This window comes from Kryptolebias marmoratus, linkage group LG15 (assembly GCF_001649575.2).
Source record: "Kryptolebias marmoratus isolate JLee-2015 linkage group LG15, ASM164957v2, whole genome shotgun sequence".
NCBI classification, from domain to species: Eukaryota; Metazoa; Chordata; class Actinopteri; order Cyprinodontiformes; family Rivulidae; genus Kryptolebias; species Kryptolebias marmoratus.
This window is the reverse complement of record NC_051444.1, coordinates 22,814,434-22,832,641: the sequence shown is the minus strand read 5'-3', so window position 1 is coordinate 22,832,641 and position 18,208 is coordinate 22,814,434. Positions and strand designations below refer to the sequence as shown.

At 39.2% G+C, this 18,208-nt stretch overlaps 1 protein-coding gene across 1 annotated transcript in view; it reads right to left on the bottom strand.

Annotated features, from left to right (window-relative positions):
* Nucleotides 1–17,844, bottom strand: part of map2k5 (mitogen-activated protein kinase kinase 5) — a 54,844-nt gene extending 37,000 nt beyond the window's left edge. The window contains exons 1-8 of the mRNA XM_017419549.2: nucleotides 17,406–17,844; nucleotides 17,176–17,224; nucleotides 15,515–15,582; nucleotides 10,427–10,496; nucleotides 9,707–9,747; nucleotides 7,469–7,536; nucleotides 7,297–7,345; nucleotides 5,407–5,471 (exon numbers count right to left, since the gene is read on the bottom strand). Coding sequence (XP_017275038.1) covers nucleotides 5,407–5,471; nucleotides 7,297–7,345; nucleotides 7,469–7,536; nucleotides 9,707–9,747; nucleotides 10,427–10,496; nucleotides 15,515–15,582; nucleotides 17,176–17,224; nucleotides 17,406–17,504 — 509 coding nt within the window. The 5' untranslated portion in view covers nucleotides 17,505–17,844. The remainder of the gene's footprint in view (nucleotides 1–5,406; nucleotides 5,472–7,296; nucleotides 7,346–7,468; nucleotides 7,537–9,706; nucleotides 9,748–10,426; nucleotides 10,497–15,514; nucleotides 15,583–17,175; nucleotides 17,225–17,405) is intronic.
* Nucleotides 17,845–18,208: the final 364 nt, after the last annotated feature.

Genomic DNA, 18,208 nt, shown 5'->3' with positions numbered 1-18,208 from the left:
AGCGGGTGGATAACATTAACATGCACAAAAATGAGTTATTTGATGTTTAAAAGAAAGCTAATGTAAAACTATGATTGTGTGCAGAGACTAAGTGAGACTCATCTGATGGATGAGTTTAGTTAACTACTGTTCAGAACTGGGCCAATTTAAGTGCAAACCTCTGCCCCTTATAACAAACAGAACCACAAAAAATGTATAGCTCTTCAGGTGAACACTATGCTGTGGATTTCTACTTTTGCATCAGCTAATTATGCAGACTGTGTGTGCCTAACATCGTCTCTTTCGAACACAAAATGTGTTTTTGTACCATCACTCTTAAGTATAAATACCCTTTTGATACAAAAGTGACAATGTGAAAATTAGAAACAAAACATTTACTGGAACAATGACTCAATTTTTAGATTTTAGTTGTTTTAGACAGCAGATATTTGCTCTTACGTGGGTCGTTTTCTTCCGAAAAGCACACAAGTTGACTTTCTCATGACATCTTTCTGATTTTCCAAACTAAAATCACTCTGAATGCTGCCTACTGCCGGTAAGACACCAAGTACTCAGAAGGACTCCATGCAGGCCTGCTTAATCAGAGCTATTCCTTTATCTGAAAAACAAACTGCATGTCTAAATTAGATGCAATATAATTAAAAGATGAACTTAAAATGAAGAAAAAAACCCAGAAATTTCAGGGTGTATTTTCAGAGTGGAGTTTAGGCGTGACGACTGGTTGGTTAAGGCTTTATTCTCAGGCTGTCCTTGACCACCTCAGGGCCGAGCATCCATGTATGAGTTACAGTGACAGGCTCATGACAGCGGGAGACTTAGGGACAAGGTTACATAGCCACCCTCCGCCACTTCCCCGTGATCTGACCCCAGTAAATGTGCCCCATTGCCTGGATCTTATTTACACTCCAGTCCGCTCTGTAATAAAAGCTCCATCATGTAGTATTCATAGGGCATCTCACAATTTCTCTGAAGTTGAGGCTGTGGGTTACAGAGGCTGGTGTCCTGGATCAGGGCTAATGTGGATATATACGCATTATACTTTGTTATATGGAGTGACACACCACCTGTGACTATCTAACCTTAGTCTCAGGAGAAACAAACAAAAATCCTAAAAGAAATACACACACATTCCCAAGAATGCACAAGCTTCCTCACCACATTTATGTAGATAGTAAAAGTGACTGAGCTTAAAAATTCATCAATCCATTTTCTTTACCTGCTTTTCCTTTCCGAGTCGCAGGTAGCTGGTGCCTAACTCTAGCAGTCACTGTGCGAGAGGTGGGGGGACACCCTGGACAGGTCGCAGGTCCATCACACGGACACAAAGAGACAAATTGGACAAACAACCATTCATGCTCTCACTTGCACCTAGGAACAATTTAGAGTTACTAATTAACCTAACACGCATGTTTTTAGTCTGAGGGAGGAAACCAGAGTACCTGGAGAAAGCCCATACGTGCACATACGCTGTAAAGTTGCTGCTGTGTTTTGAGATAATTGTCCCCCAGTTCGGACAAAGTCTCAGCTGTCAAGTGATGGCCTCATATTTGACTCCAGAATACTCTGGCATACAGAAACGTTCAACATTGAGTCAATTACTGAAAGGTGCCTGTGGCTGCAAAACCAGCTCAACTCATCACTCCTCCACTACTGGGCTTGAAAAGGTTGGTGTAAGGTGTTTGTGCTGATATGCTGCGTTTGGTTTTTGCCAAACATGGCGCTGTGCCTTACACCGAAACATCTCAACTTTGGTTTCATCTGTGCAAAGGACATTGTTCCAGAAGTCTTGTGTGGTTCATTCATCATACCGAACTTCTGTTACCACATTTGTTTTAAAGAGAAGAGGCTTTCTCCTGCAACCCCTCAAAACAAGCCATATTTGTTCAGTCTTTTCTTATTGTGCTGTCATGAACTTTGACCTTGTAGAGTCTGATATGGAACTCTTGGGTTTGTTTTGTTTTTTGCAGTTTCTTTGAGCATTGCATAGTCTGATCTTGGGAAAAACTTACTGAGATGTTCACTCTTGGGACGGTTGTTAACTGTTTTAAGTGTTTTCCGCTTGTGAATAATCTTTCTCTCTGTCAAATGATAGATTCAAAACTATTTGGAAATGACCTTGTAAACCTTCCCAGATTGATGGGCAGCAACAGGTGCTTCTCTAAAGTAATCGCTGATGCTTTTTCTGCTTGGCATTGTGTTAACACACACCTGTATGCTCCATAGGGGCAAATTAACAAAATATTTGCTTTTTTAGAGATGGTTACATTTGCTGACTATCAGGTAAGCAAATGCATCTGATTAGTAGCATCCGACTAGTTCTTTCAATTGAAAATCCTATGGAAGCAGCAAGGGTGGACTTAGTTTTTCACCTGCAGGTTTCCATTTTGGCTTCATTTTTGTTTAATAAATGACAACATGGTAGAATCTGTTGTGTTTTTAAATGCTTTAGGTTAGATTTTTCATGTCTTAACATGTTAAACCCCAGAAAGAAAAAAAAAGTGCACTTTCTCCAATGACTTTATATTTTATTTCATACTTTTTATTGTTTTGTAAGCAGGTGTGCATGTGTTAGTTATTTGTTAGGGCCAGGTAAACATTAATGAATTTGTAGACTGTCCAGGAAGAGGGGAGAAACATTTGGAACAGTTTACACCACCAAGTTGTCGCCACATACAGGAAAAGACCCCTACAGGTTTAGTGATAACATATCCAAGATGTTCTTTGTACTATAGACTGATTTTTTAAGTGTTTCACTATTAGCTTCAAAGCTATTCATCCATCCATTTTCTTTACTCCCTTGTTCCTTTTCTGGGTTATGGGGAGCTGGGTGAGAGGTCGGGTACACCCTGGATTGGTCACTACTCCATCATATGGCCACAAAAAAATGAAACAGACATACTACTTAAATTAAAAAAAGTTTAATATATGAGCCTCCAACATATACCGCAAACTATTTATTTTACTTGAGTCTGTGAAGATGCGTTATTTTATTGTGAAAATGTCCTAACTGTCTTATAAGCTTAATACTATTAACCAGTGAGTTATATTACGGTTAAACACGATAATATAGAATCTGAATATTTTACAATAAATAACTAAAGAGGTTCGATCTGTCAATATACAATCTAATCAATGAAGTAGAAAAACTAAATCAATAGAGAGAATGGTCTTAGACGCACACAAACACAAAACAACGGAGGGTGTTGAAGCAGATGTCACTACAGTCATTATGCTAGTGGAGATCATCAGTCATTCAGGTCAGGGCAATCCTTAGTGCTTGAATAGAAGGAAACTGGACTTCTTTTCATGTTCCTTGATCTCATCTGGAAGGTGTCCTCAGTTCTAAAAATAGATAAGTCATACATGATCCAGAAGTCTGAAACTTCTGATCTATATTCAAAACTGAAGAGGTTTTTTGTTGAAAGGTCTTCCAGTTGCTTTCTATTCAGGTATTTGGGATGTCACTCCAGCCACAGCCAGGTCAATGTGTTGTTTTATTTGCCCTGCTGGATCCACGGGTCATGTGTGTCCTTGTTACGGTATTTATAAGCCATAGACTCGGTGAGATTGGTGGACAATGTGTAATAAAAAAACACAGGGCGAGTTTGATGGATGGATGGGTCAGCGTGTAGCATCGAAGAGCTGGTAACATTCAGTTGAGTCTAAATGGCTCTGGGTCATAAATGGGCTAAAAGGTTAATAGGTGAGGAGTCATTCTTAGTTCTATTCACATTTGATAAACCCAATACAAGCTAGACCACGCTGCAGAGGCTGACAAGGACATAAAACTGGTTTCTAAACAAAAATGATGCCTATCAATTTATTAGTACAAATCTAGACTTGGAACAAAATTGGGACACGGAAATAAATTTACAGAGAAGACTAAATTAATGCTGAACATTGTAACAGAGGTATTCAGTTTTTTAGAAACTACCTTAGGTTCATTGCAAACTTGGGAATTGTAAGCCTTGCTCTTGGAGCATGTGTTGTACCCAATGTGTCAATCTATGAATTAGGAAAGTGAAAACTGTGTGAAGATGGTATTATTACAAGTTTCCATCCCAAACAACATCTCCAATCAATTGTAATCAAAGAAACGCCACATTAACTATAGCTTAACAAATAAACTCTTAATCCAAGACGTCTCACCACAATATGAACAATATGAGGCCTAAAAATCAGCCTAATAAGCTGTTGGTGTAGTATAACAAGCTAAAATTCAATTTTCTGGACTTATGAGAGCTTTGACTCTGACTTAAAAGCATTTAATAAAAAAGCTATGTTACATTTATAAATGTCAGTGAAAAAAAAAAGTCTATTGTATTTACCTTTGAATGTGAGACAGTTTATTTTGGCACTATTGCCTGCTCTGATTAATAAATCCAACTAATAGACACATAACTGAATAAAGAGCTAACTGTGATTTTTGTTTGTTTTATTTTGATTTTATTCCCTTCTTTTTCTATTCAACTATAAAAATTTCAGCATCACTGCATATAGATTTTTGATGGGCTAAATGGACTGAGAAGTTGTTGGGCTTGCAATATTGGCTTTCTTCAGAGGAGTGTAACCATTTCTGGACCCAAACTGATGAAAAACCTCATTCACTTACAACTACGAAAGACTGAAGCTCAATAAAACAATCTCAAAATCATCAAACAGTTGGAAAAAAAAAAGAGGATAAAACAAAAAGAAAAGATAGTTTATGGAGTTGCTACATTCAGAAATTTACTAGTTTTGCTGAGAACGGTGTGAAGAAAACCACTCAGTCAAGTCAAGGTTAGTCTGAGTGGTGATCAATACTTCAATCTCAATAAAATAGCTCAATTGCTGAAAATTGATGGGAGAAGGAAGAGCACGTGAGGAAAGAAAGATAGGAGAAGGAACACAAATACCAGCCTTGTCATAACGTTAGCAGGTCAGCAATACGTTAGTCTAGAGAATGGAGGTCTTTGTGGTGGCAGGTAAAGTGCTACACTATAGACCGATTAAGTCAACGGCTGTCATAGTTCACAGCCCCAAATCAATATCATATATGTTTGCAACCTTCAAACTAGAATAAATAAATTAAAGGGACAGACACAAACCAACCAGAAAGATGTCACATGAAACACAGGGAGATAAATTGACAAACTAAAGAAATAGGAGCAGGGTAAAAAAAATAAAAGTACCTTTTACACAAACAAGGTTTTAGTTTGTCATAAAGAAAATTAAAAAGCTCCAACTCAAGCCATAACCAGCTGCTACTTCAGGCATTCTTCAAACATATTTGCATCGTTTCGCAGCATCAGCCTCACAATCAGATGACTCAGACTTTCTGCCTTTGTAAAGCAGACATCTTGTCAGTGTGGTTACTTTTCTATATGTGAAGACGCTGCCTCAGTGTGGGAACCAGCAAGCACTTACTTGTAAACCGTGCCTCCGTTTCCATGACCAAGTTGCTCTTGATAGTGGATATCTTGGGCATTTATCTGCAGGGCAACAAACACATGTATGCAGTTATGCTAGCAGGACGCTATAACATGAGAAGCCATGGATCCAGGGGATCGTATGCACAGCCGAACACGACAGGGAGAACATGCACGCGTGAAAGAAAACGGGGCGTCATTGTTATTGGAAGCTATAAACAATCCAGATGTCAGGTCACCCCAAGTTCAGCGACATGAGAAGAAAAATAAAAAGAGGGACAGAAAGAGGAGATCAATACAACACTTGCTATCCAATTTATAAAAGGATATTGTGTTTGGGTGAGCGAGGCAGTGACTTATTGGGAGCTTTATTTGTTTAATCTTTCTTATTGTTCCACCCCATTTTGACAGAAAAAAACAGTCATGTATTAAAAATGTAAAAAAAAAAATTCTATTTTCTAAAATGTTTTTTTTTTGACGAAATAACACTTATAGTTTAGTTATAATGTGAACATGTTTCAAATGTATTAAAAGAGAATTAAATCTGGGAAATTTTTAGGAAGTCGAGAAGATTAATTAGCTGTAATATCATCACCACTGACAAGTAAAGAGAGTTAAACTGCTTGTCTTGTTACACATTGTCGTGCTGTTAAATCTCTAGGGCATTCACATGGATGATGCTTTGACACCTTTCACCTAAAAAAGCAATCCAGTATACCAATCATACCCCTGATTACAGCAACAGCATTCCTTAACAATTTAATAGCTGACGGGTGGATAATATCGACTCCGCTACGTTTACAAAATGAGTGAAAAATGTGAGTTTTTACTGACTGAGCAACCTGTCTCAAGGTGTTTCAGGAGGCTCTTTGTACAACTATACCAATAATACACTCTGGTCAACAACTATTGACTAGAGTTTCGCAGACAGTATCAGATTGTCCTCAAGGATTTTTCTATATTCGTTTTAACCTCTATCTTTACAAACCTAGCCAATGAGAATAACTTGACCATGGAGTCTTCCACATGTCGATTGGCAAACTCTAATTAAGATTTAGTCTGAGTTTTCTTCAACAGTGGCTTTCTCTTCCCCTCAGACTAGTGAAGAACTCAGACAACAGTAGTTATATCTACAGTCTCTCCCATCTCACCTGCTGAAGCTTTAACTCCTTCAGAGAGCTCACAGGTGTCATGGTGGTCTCTCTCTCTTTTCTCCTTCTTCACAGTCACTCAGATTGTGAGGACGGCCTGCTCCTGGTAGATTTACACAGGTCCCATATTCCTCCCATCTCCTGATGATGGATTTAACAGAACTCCTGAGGATGTTTAGGGCCTTAGAAATTCTTTTGTATCTATAGTCTGACTTGTACTTTTCAATAATCTATTCTCTGAGTAAAACTAGGGCAATAACTTTAAAAAGGGTGAATAATTATGCAATCACTTATTTTACATTACATATTTTTATTTAACTGCCATTACTTTGTAGAAATTTGATTTCACTTTGTCATTAAAGAGGGGAAGTGCTTTTTGTTTGTTTGTTTTTGTCAAAAAGGCCAATTTATAATGTGACAGACTTTAAACTCAATTAATTTGAAAGGTTAGCGCTTTAAGGGTGTGAGAGCTACAGAATGAGAAGTAATAGATGAGGAGATGGAGGAGATGGGAGAGAACTATTAGTTCACTGCGTTACAGAAGAAACCAAAGAGGCTGCTGGCCTAATTGTCTTCCTGACATGCTGGTTACGGTGTGTGACTGAGTGTGTGCATGTGTGCGTTTGTGGGCAGAAAGAAAGTTTTCATCTTTTTGGAATTGACAGAATAAACCAGTGTGACTGAGTGAGGGTTCAAATATACGGTATTACATTAAAACACACGAAACACACACTTACCTGCCCATTTGTCAAGATCCTCTTAAACTCAGCAGATGAAGTTTTTAAGCTGGAGGAAAAAGAAGAACATCACAGCAGTGATACACAGAGGAAAGCATGCCAGACAGTTCTCCCCCTATTTACTTTCCAACGACTGCTACTTAAATCATATGCTGATAAAAAAATAACTCACCTGTTGTTGGCCATTGAGTCTGGAACAACTTGAGCGCAGTCACTGGCAGGGTTAGGTCTTGTGTTAACCTGAAGGTGAGCAAGCACAAATGTGAAAAGACACATCAACGCACACTTTAGTGGTCAAGGCCAAAAGACAAGCAGGCAGACTGGCATATGTCTGTCTGCATATGTCTGCCTCCCTAATGAACAAGAACGAATAAAGGCTTTCAGTCAAGTTTAGAGGTTAAACAGTGTTCATAAGAGAGAGAAGAAGGAAAACAGGAAATAAAGATGTGTCTATACAGACGAGGGAACATGATGATGAGCAAAAGGAAGAATTAAAAAGGAGAAAAATTGGTTTGCAAAAAAAAGCACAACATGGCTTCACACAAGACAAATTGAGATGAATAAAAAATAGGTCTGCGAGAGCTACATAAAAGCTGACGTTAAGACACTAAAATGTCTTTGCCTTAGTAAGGACTTTGTTCCCCCTTTGGACTATAATGTTTACAGATGACATTGTGATCTGTAGTGAGAACAGGGAACAGGTGGAAGAGAACCTAGAGAGGTGAAGGTATGCACTGACAGACGAGGGATGAAAGTCAGTCGTAGGAAGACAGAGTCCATGTGTGTGAATGAGAGGGAGGCAGGTGGAGCAGTGAGGCTACAAGGAGCAGAGGTCACAAAGGTGCAGGACTTTAAGGACTTAGGGTCAACTGTCCAGGAAAACAGGGAGTGTGGTAAAGAGGTGAAGAAGAGAGTCCATCAGGATGAAGCGGATGGAGAAAAGTTTCAGGAGTGATTTGGGACAAAAGGGTGGCAGCAAAGGTCAAAGCAAAGGTTTACAGGCAGTGGTGAGAGCAGCTGTGTTGTATGGTTTGGAGACAGTGAGACGGACAAAAAGACAAGAGACAGAACTGGAAGTGGCAGAGCTGAAGATGTTGAGGTTCTCCTTGGGAGGGACAAGGATGGACAGGATTAGGAATGAGGTCATCAGAGGTACAGCACAGGTTGAAGGACTGGGAGATAAAGTTAGAGAGGCCAGACTGAGATGGTTTGGACATGAGGAGAGGAGGGACAGTGGGGATATTGGTAGAAGGATGTTACAGACAAAGAGGAGACATATGGATGCAGTTAGAGAGGACATGGAGGGAGTTTGAGTGAGGACAGAGATGGATGGAGGAGGATGACTCGCTGTGGAGACCCCTGAAAAGGGAACAGCTGAAAGAAAAAGACGAAGAAAGGACTTTGTTCATACATCTCTTATCTAATAATCTGCATCTATGTTTATTTAAAAGACCCATACAGTCAACCCAGATATAGAACGTAAAAATGAGGAGATGAGACCCTGTAAAGGAGATACTAAAAATAACTCAATAATTGAGGTCAAAAGGCAAATGTGTTGAGTTCACAAAAGCTCAGGGATTCTCTCTTTAATTAGTGCCCAGGAAAACCTAATTTAAATGCCACACAAGGTTTCCCTCAGCCAATTACTTCTGTATCAGAAAAGATGGGAAAAATTACCAAAGGACTGAAAGTTTTTGGAGAACACCATCTCCTCAAAACAGACCCTTGACCTTAAGTAAAGAAGAAAGGGAAGACGCGGCGTAGTTCAGCGGTTGTTACAAAAGCTTCTCTGAGGGTGCAATAAATAAAGCACATTCAGGATTTCTGTGGGGGTTGATTTTGTCATTGATATGCAGATGGATATAATATGGATCATCAGGAGAGATGGAGGAGGTGTCAAGTCATTTAACCCATGATAATTAGCAGTGACTTTCAATAGCAACATATGCTGAACATAAAATGGGAAGGTCTGTGGAAGGCCATTTGGGGGCTTGTAATGACAATTTCATGGTTGAACAATGGCATCTTCTTATTGCCTGATTTTGCTCTAACCAACGCTGATAGCCTTCCTATCGTATGGAAAGAGAGGATCATAGCACTCTGGAGGGGAATCGGATTTTCACAGGAACACCTTGATATTAGGTGACTTTCACAGCACGAGAACCAGGAATACAGAGCAACTGCGAAGCAGAAAGACGAACTCTCTGACAGAGGCGCAGCCAGATACTCCCATACATAAACATGGACGTGAGGAACAAGAAAATGAGTGAAAGAAAAGGAGAGCCTTGACTTCAATTGACATTTCAATAAGTGGAACACAGCGTTACCAATCCATTTGACTCAACCCCACCTCCCCCCTTTCCCCTCATTCTCTGTGTAAGGCAGCCGAAACAATTATTGAGATGGGTACCTTCAGGCCATGTATGTTCCGGTTCCCTGGAGTCTTGCCGGCTGAAACAGTAATTGGCTAGATTGTAGAACACATCACTGGACCATTTACAAATGTGTTGAAAAGGAATCAGTTCTTTATAAATAATAATAATAAAAAAAAAGACTAAATGAAATGAGGGTTACTCTGAAATTAGTTGTGGGCATGCGAGTAATTGAGATGTTGGGCTCTTGAGACGGTTGGTGGTAGGTAGAAAAAGGAAAAACAATCAAACTTAGAATGGGAATAATATAGCGAAATACAAGAGAGAAAAACTCAGAGTAAAAAAAAAATTAAAGGGACAAAGAGTGTTTTATCACTCTACCCTCGAGGCCAGCAATCTTGTATGACTTTGAACAAACTGAAAACTATAACATGGTGTTTAAAAAGTAAGTACTGAGAAAAACACGAGACCATTTTTAAGACGAAAGCACAAGATGGCAGACATCTGAGCTGGTTTGAGTACAAGCTTCCTGGTGCAAAGAAACGCAGCTCTATAGACGGCCGCAACCACAATAACAGAATGCCGAATGTGTTGCTCAGAGGTTTTATTGTTACTTGTAAAAACAGCCTGCTTTATTTTGTTGTTTGAATAGCTCACAAGTTGTACATCTAACTTACAAAAGTAGAAACATTTTCACATATTCGAACTTTGCTTTCAGCATTCCTAATCCACGGTTATTGGAAAGTAAAACTTCCTACCTCTTGGAAAAATCTGTAGAGGGTCTGGCAGCATTCCATTCATGCGTTGTTCATTCATCGTGTTGCAGTACTAAAGATGAGGAGAGAACCACGATACAGCTTAGGTAATGAATACACAAACAGGAATTTAAATATGCGTCAAGCCCTAAAGCCATGTCTTAAATAAAGAACGAGTTAAAATCTGTACAGTATGCTTAATATACGACAGATGAAAGAAAGCCTTGGTAATTATAATTTGAATATCATCTACACAAGTGCAAACAATGTTTTGTTTTTTTGTTTTTTCCCCCCACTAAGGTTACAATGAGTCCACAGTATTCTGAAAAATGTGAGCATGCTGTGCTGAAATCTGTTGCCGAACAGGGCCAATGCCCTGTGGGCTTGTTCTAAGGGACTGCAGCATTAACCCTTTTCTCCTCCAGGTCAGCAGCTCACCAAACACTCATATCCTACACAGCTAACACAGACACACACACACACACTCTGGAGCCTTTCAGCTGCTTGCCAAGGCAATGCAATAATTGATGTTTCAGTTAAACAAACCATCTGTTAAACTGTGAGCTTCTGTGCATGTGAAAGTGACTGCAATCATGGGAGTTTCTTCTCGGTTTTTCTGTTTTTAAATAAATAAACCCCATCTACTTTTGAAAGCTTAAAAGCACACAAACGTACGAAAAAGCGTCTTGGACAAGACCAAGACACGTGAGACGTTTTCAAGTAGCGAACACCTACATGAGCTGATTGTGTTTAATTTTCTATCTGGTGTGAACTACACAATCGTCACAGCAATATGTAAATTTGCTCTCTCATTGTGAAGGAGGGAGGGAGGACGACGGGACCGGCTTGGATGGGAATGGATCAGAATGGCTACCCAAGTGGCACAGCTGTTATTAAAAGGCCTATTTATCACTGTCAGATCCCCTCCTCGCTTCTAGCCCTCTGCTTTCACCCTGCGGCACTTTCACTAGGCCACATCTGAACAATGGGCCTAATACCAAAAAAAAAAAAAGTGCTCTGTGTGTTGAGGTTCTGGGAGGGGATCGGGCTTCATGTACCTTTAATTTTCCGCTCAGCTAGCTTATTGATTAAAGCTGCAATTACTACCTAATCTGTAGTAGGTGTGTTATTAAAAGACATTCTCCATTGTTGGCCAATAACTAAACAGTGTCCAAACTCAAATTGCATTGCTCAGCCTTAAGGGACACGTGAGACGAGTGTGGGTCTCATCATCATTAGCAGAGGAAAAGGGAAATGGGAGTAAAAATGGTGGAATTAGAGCTGCTACCTCCAGGGGGAGCTGGGTGGGGAGGAGATGAGGTCACATGTTTTTTTAGCACCTGACATAGACTGGTCTTTAACTTTGAGCAGGGGCGTCTGTCTTTCAAGGTGTCGAACACTGATTAGAGATGCCTGGAAGTCTGGCAGGGTCTCACAGGAGCATGTAGCAATCAATGTTTCCAGTAATAGAGAAGACTTTTCAGAATAAATGCCCTCTGCACACTGATGGTAATTAAGTTCGGATTTTGAGCAGTAATTTAGTTCAGCTTAAAGAAGTGGGGATTTTTGTTTTGAGAGAATGTTTCAGATTTTGCAAAGGGGTGAGGATGCGCTCGGCAGTGAGAAAACATTTAAAAGCGATTCGAAATTTCTAATCAAAAGCGTCCACACGCAGAGAAACACCTGCACACGCAAAGTGACAGACTAAATAAATTATGCCACCTCTGACCTAACATGCTGTTTCCCCTAATTCCTATTAATTTCACATAATGGCTGTCTGCTCACCTGGAATTAATAACAAAAATCCACTGGGGCTTTCAACGCGGGCCAAATGGCAACCACAGCAAACAACCACAAACAGAAATAAAAGGCATTTAAAGTACATGAACTCGACTAGTGTAAATTATATTCCAGCGAGTTTAGTATTTTCCAGGTGATCAGCATATTTTTGTACACTTGGCTGTCCCATGAGTAGAAAGCCATTACAGCACTCCTGAATTCATTTGCCCCCCCCAACCCCACACCAACCAAAATAAATAAAAAAAATACATGAACAAACAGGGTTTTAAATCTGTGGGCAAAATGTGCCGTGTGAATACTAAATATTTCTGCTTGGTGGAAAGCAATGGAGGTCAGTATCACATTAATTTGCACTTCAGACACGCTATGTCATCTGAAAAAAAAAAAGTGTTGTTCAGCCAAGTCTTCTCTCCAAAACAACTGACACAAATAAAACAACAACCTCTAAATCAAACCTTAATATACAGGCGTGATGCCTCAAACACGGGAATCTTATTAATTCAATTTGCAAATTGGAACTTTTAACTGAACTACAGCTGCATGGTGTAGCCTACTTTTAACGTAAATTTACTCTGTAATTCATTAAAACGTGCCCTCCTTAAAAATGATTAAGCCTTTGTACACTTCCTGAAAGAATGGAAGAGGAACACTGTAATATTAGATAACATGCATTAGTTTAAACTAATAAAAAACTGATTTATTTAATATTGAATTCTCTCTTTGGCTAAACATACACACACTAAATGTGGTTACAGCAAACCACAACAGTTTGGAAAATCTTTAGAACTGTACTGGCATAAATGCATTGATTCAAACAACGCACAGCGGGGAAAAATGGCTGATGGACCCATTATAAGTCAATCGCATCTCTGAAATATATACTGCAGGTAGCTGAAGTGTCAATGCCTTTTCTATCTCTGTCTAATATCAGACATCTGCCTCTTTTTGCCTAATCACCCTGCTATCCTATGCTACATAATGATTAAAAAGCAACCACAAGTAATAAAAATGGACAAAAAAAAACAGTGTAAATTGTGCCTGTGGCAGTAGCAGCATCATTGTAAGCTGATGGGGGGTAAAAGACATCCACAGATGAAAGTAGATTTTGAACAATTCTGCAGCCCAGGGGGGCTGCTCTTTAATGAGGCAAAACTTTAAGTACTGAATAATAAATAATAAAAATTGACAGTTCATTTAGCTTTCAGTGTACCTCATACAGAAACTCATTACATGCCATTACTCTTACTGTCCGTGGCATAATCAGTAAGTATGGTGGAATATGAAAATACACTGCATTGGGTGGTGTAGCTGTATGTGTTGTGGGGAATGTGCGCATGTTTGTTGTGTGTCTAAATTTATTTTGCTGAATGACAATTATTACTGTGGGTTTAGTGATATTAGATAAAGGTGGTTTCATTGTTTCTTTCCCAACAATGTGATACAGATAGATTTGTATTGTAGTAGTAAATAACACCCGATTCCATTTTTATGACTTTATACAGGACCAATGAGGCTGGTGACTGGAACCAGAGGGTTTTCAGCTTGATCGGCAACCGGACCTTACGACACAAAAATCAGATTTTATTTTTCTCCTCAGTGAACGTACCACAGCTAAACTTCTACCTCACGCTAACATTAGCCTGTGTTGGTGTGGACGTTTTTACTGAGTGAAGCAAACTTGACGTTAGCTGTATGTACTGTCTATAAGGTCCAAAAAAAACGGAAAAAAAACGTAAAAAGTTAAGCTACTGGACCCCTATTTTGTAGAAGTTGAAGATGTCTTGCTTTCTCAGTTCAAAACTGGAGAGTGTGGAGTTCCAGATAATTCTGATAAACAACAAGGTTGACAGTACCAACTTCAGATTATCCACGTGATATTATATATGATAGACATTTTAAACTACATCATTAAATACCAGCTGCCTGTTTACAGCCAGCAGACAGAATATAACTGAATTTATTTATTTGACTAATGAAAGTGCATTCTGTTTTTGCTTTTATAGCTTTAATGTCCACCCCTAATTTAGAAATAAAACCCAAATTTTCTGCAGTCACTTGATCATTATTATTGTGTTGTGTTGAAGTGCTGACCAAAGCTTTCTGTCCGTCTGTCATTCAGCAGTTTGATCCTTCTTTAATATTTAACACTTTAAAGCTAAACCCTCCACAAACTTAACTCCAAAGTGGTTAAACTGCAGCAAGATTTCACTGAATGATGCAACATCCATCCATCCATCCATTTCTTTTACTCGCTTCTCCTTTTCAGCTGGAGCTGGTGTTTATCTCCAGCAGCCGCTGTGTGACAGGCGGGGGACACCCTGGACAGGTCTCCAGTCCATCACAGGGCCGCATGGGACAAACGAGACAAACCACCATTTACACTCTCACTCAGGGACATTTTAGAGTTACCAACGAACCGAACATGCATGTTATCGGTCTGTGGGAGTTCCTGGAGAAAGCCCACACGTGCACAAGGAGAACATGCACACTCCACCCAGAAAGGCTGGAGGCGACACTCCAACCTTGTTGCTGTGACGCGACAGCTCTAACCACTGATCCATTGTGCTGCCCAGTGATATAGCAGAATAACATTATTTAATTATTTTTTTTATATTGTACCTTTTTATCCTCACAAAAGTTTTGCAAAGCAGCGTTTCTTATCCAACCATTCAAACACATGCACACACACAAAAAGTGCTTTTTAAAAAGCAATTTCTATTTTATATTTATACAAAAAAAGCACAGTTTTTTTTGAGAAAAATTTTAATTACCCAATGTGTGTCAGGAGGTCAGAGCTGCACAAAAAAGAGAAATCGGTTCTAAAACTCTAAAGCTAAAATCAGTGAATCTCTACTTCCTGAGCTATATTAAAATAGTACCTATTATATTTGTTTAAGCTGAGGTAAAGTTTGTTAGCTTCCAATTAAAAAGAGGTAAGTTTAACTTTCATTGAGACTGCAGTAAGTTTAATTGAATGTGCTTGTTATAATTTCCATTTTGCCCGTTTTGTGTTAAATTTCATTCACCAAAAAAAAAATAAATAAAAATAACAGACTTCTATTTTCTTGTTTGATTTAGATTTGAAAAGCTACGGAAACAAAAAGTTTGACACAAAGTGTGAAAACGGATTTAGCAAAAGAGGAATGCCTTTTTTCCCCAAATGATCAGACATGAAGAAGAAGAGTTTTCATCAGGCCTACTTTCTAAAAAAGACACAGCCTCCTGGCATATATATCGGTGAATTAAGGTTTGAAAAGAGTTTAGCTTATTCATTTCATTTTATGTACTCACATATGACAGCATGGCTTTGAGCTCGTCATCACTTCTTACTGTAATTCTGTCTCCCACTTCATCTTCATCTAAAAAAAATATATATAAATGTAGACATGTTACAAAACAGTTAGACTGTAAAATAATATATTACATCATTTGTTATCTTTGTTGTTACACAATTAATACAACCACTCACTCAATTAGCAGAACACCCCAGATCTTTTGCAAAATGAGACACTTCTGTAAAAATTATAAACTAATTTATAGGGTTGGGCCTCGAGTCTCAAGAATTGATTGGACTAAGATTCCAATTCTCCAGGAGACGTTCACATTTTTACATTTTGATTCCTAGTTCTGATACCCAATCCGACCGGAAGAAGAAGCCGCCGAAAACCAACGCAGCAGGAAGTGTTTCCACAACGGCGATTGAAAGTGTGGCTTAACTTTAATAAAAGAAATGATCAGTCGGCTCAGTGCAACACTTGCAATAAGACTACATCGAACAAAGGACGGTGCTCGACCAACATGATTAAACACCTCCGGGTTCAGGGTCTGTGACGCTTTGCGGCAGCCTTCCTCCGCCTCCGACCCTCAGCCTAGCACCGCACCGCAGTCAGAATCAGGTCAATAAAACAATAAAATATGTCTTATAGCAACACTGAGGCAGCTAACAAGTTATACTCCACGTAAAATTGGCCATAAGATTCAATTGACATCACAGGCTATGTCCTCATTTGCAAGGCATTGTGGGAAGAACCTCCTTGTGCCAAATCCACTCCTGCACAGATGCTGCATTATTATGGTGCTTCTACCTGACTGGTGTGTTTTAAATTAAGCAAATACGCGTTTAAACACCTGGTGAACGTCTTTTTACCCAAAGACTGTTGATATAGTAGACCTCGGAGCGAAACCCAGAAGTTGAAGCCGGAACGAGACCAGCTTCCCTGTTGACTTGTTGCAGAAAAAGTTTGAAATCCCGCCACCTCCGATGTAAACAAATGGAAATTGCTCTTAATAAAAATAAATAAAAATGCGCCTCCGATTTTCAGGTGTCAACTTTTGTTGTTTCATGTACTTCCTACCTTGCTGCTGTGCGTTCAAATATTCATTTTCCCTAATACGTTTAGCTGTAATTAGTTATTTCATGCATAAAAGAAAACTCACAGTTGTGTGCGGGGGAGTGGGCACAGACTGGTTCCTAAAATACAACATGGCAGCTTCTGGAAATAAGGTCCCGTTGGCTTAAATTCCCAGCAACGAGACAAGGAGGGACACGTGGTTTTACTTTTATATTAAGTCTATAGTTTAAGCAGCCAGTTTGTAGGCATAGTCATTTGAAAAGCCTCTGAACTGGCAGGGTGTGACCTTATGAAGTTGTTCTGTGTCCAAAGCAGACAAATGTGTGAAGTGTTTTGCTGAACGTGTGTGGCTGATGTTGTTCTTATAGCTGTGCAAATCTGGGCTGGAACTTGACTACCTGAGCGTAAAGTTTCTGCTAACTGTGGGAAAGAACATGACTGTAGTATGTAAGCAGTCACAGTAAATGGCAGCGATGTTCAAAATGGAGAAGAACATTAATGAGTGAAAAACAGGATGTGTTTTAGTGGACTTGACAATTATGCAGGCAATGCACAGAGGTTGTTCCTGATACAAAGTCACAGAAATAAACAGGAACTTACACTCAAAGGCCGTGACGGTGGCTTCAGGCATCACATCTCTTATTGCGACCTGTGTTTTAATTACAGAGACATTAATAAACCTGTCAGAGCTGCTGTCAAATGCAGAAATTGTTCGTACCATTGGGGTTAATCGGAACCAGTTAAATGAACAAAACAACAGGAGGTAAGAGTGTAAAACTGAACATCTAAAAGTTAGTTTTGATGCAAAATGTCTGTCTTTAAAGACTCACCAGCAAGTCATTGAAGTTGAGAAGAGATGGACAGTCCACAGACGAGTCCATGTCTCCTGACGGCGTCTTTATGCGGATCACTATAGCCTCCGGGTCCATTTTATTTAATGTTCGTTCAAAACGAGCACGAAACGAGAAACTTTACCCTCATAACACTCGACTCGGTTTTCGAGGCTAACGAGCTAATTTCCTGCATGCTAGCATCCTGCTCGGCTCAGACGCGGGTTCATTTAAGGGACGTCGGGATGTAAAAATAAAAGCGTTTAAAGTTGGAGCTCAGACAAAGAAACTAAAGTCACGGCATCACAACTTAAATCGTGGAGCTCGAGAGGCAAATGTGACACCGCCTTCTCTCAAAACCAAAGTTTTTTTTCACTGTGTTTAGTTAGATTTTTGCCCGTGCAGCTAGTTTAGAGGAAGCTGCTACGACCTCGTTTCCGAATCAACATCCGCTCGGAGAATTTCAAAATAAGAGCCTTTTGACAGAGAGCCAAAACAAGTGAAGGTCGTTTCATCCCAGCTGACTCTCAGTTTATTTATTTAATGGTTTATAATGGGAGAAAATGTCATATAAAAACTATACTGACTTTATGTATCATTTGAAACTGCAAAGAGTTTCCCTCAAAGAATTGATAACTCTTTTTATTTTTTAAATTCCTTTCAAACTTCACAATTTGCTCCCCCCCACTGTTGTAGGTTTAGATATCATTTGTACTGTAAATTTCTTAATCAGTTGTGAAAAATAAAGAGTTAATCCTTAATCTATTGCATAATTTAAAATATTAATAATACTATTTTACTTA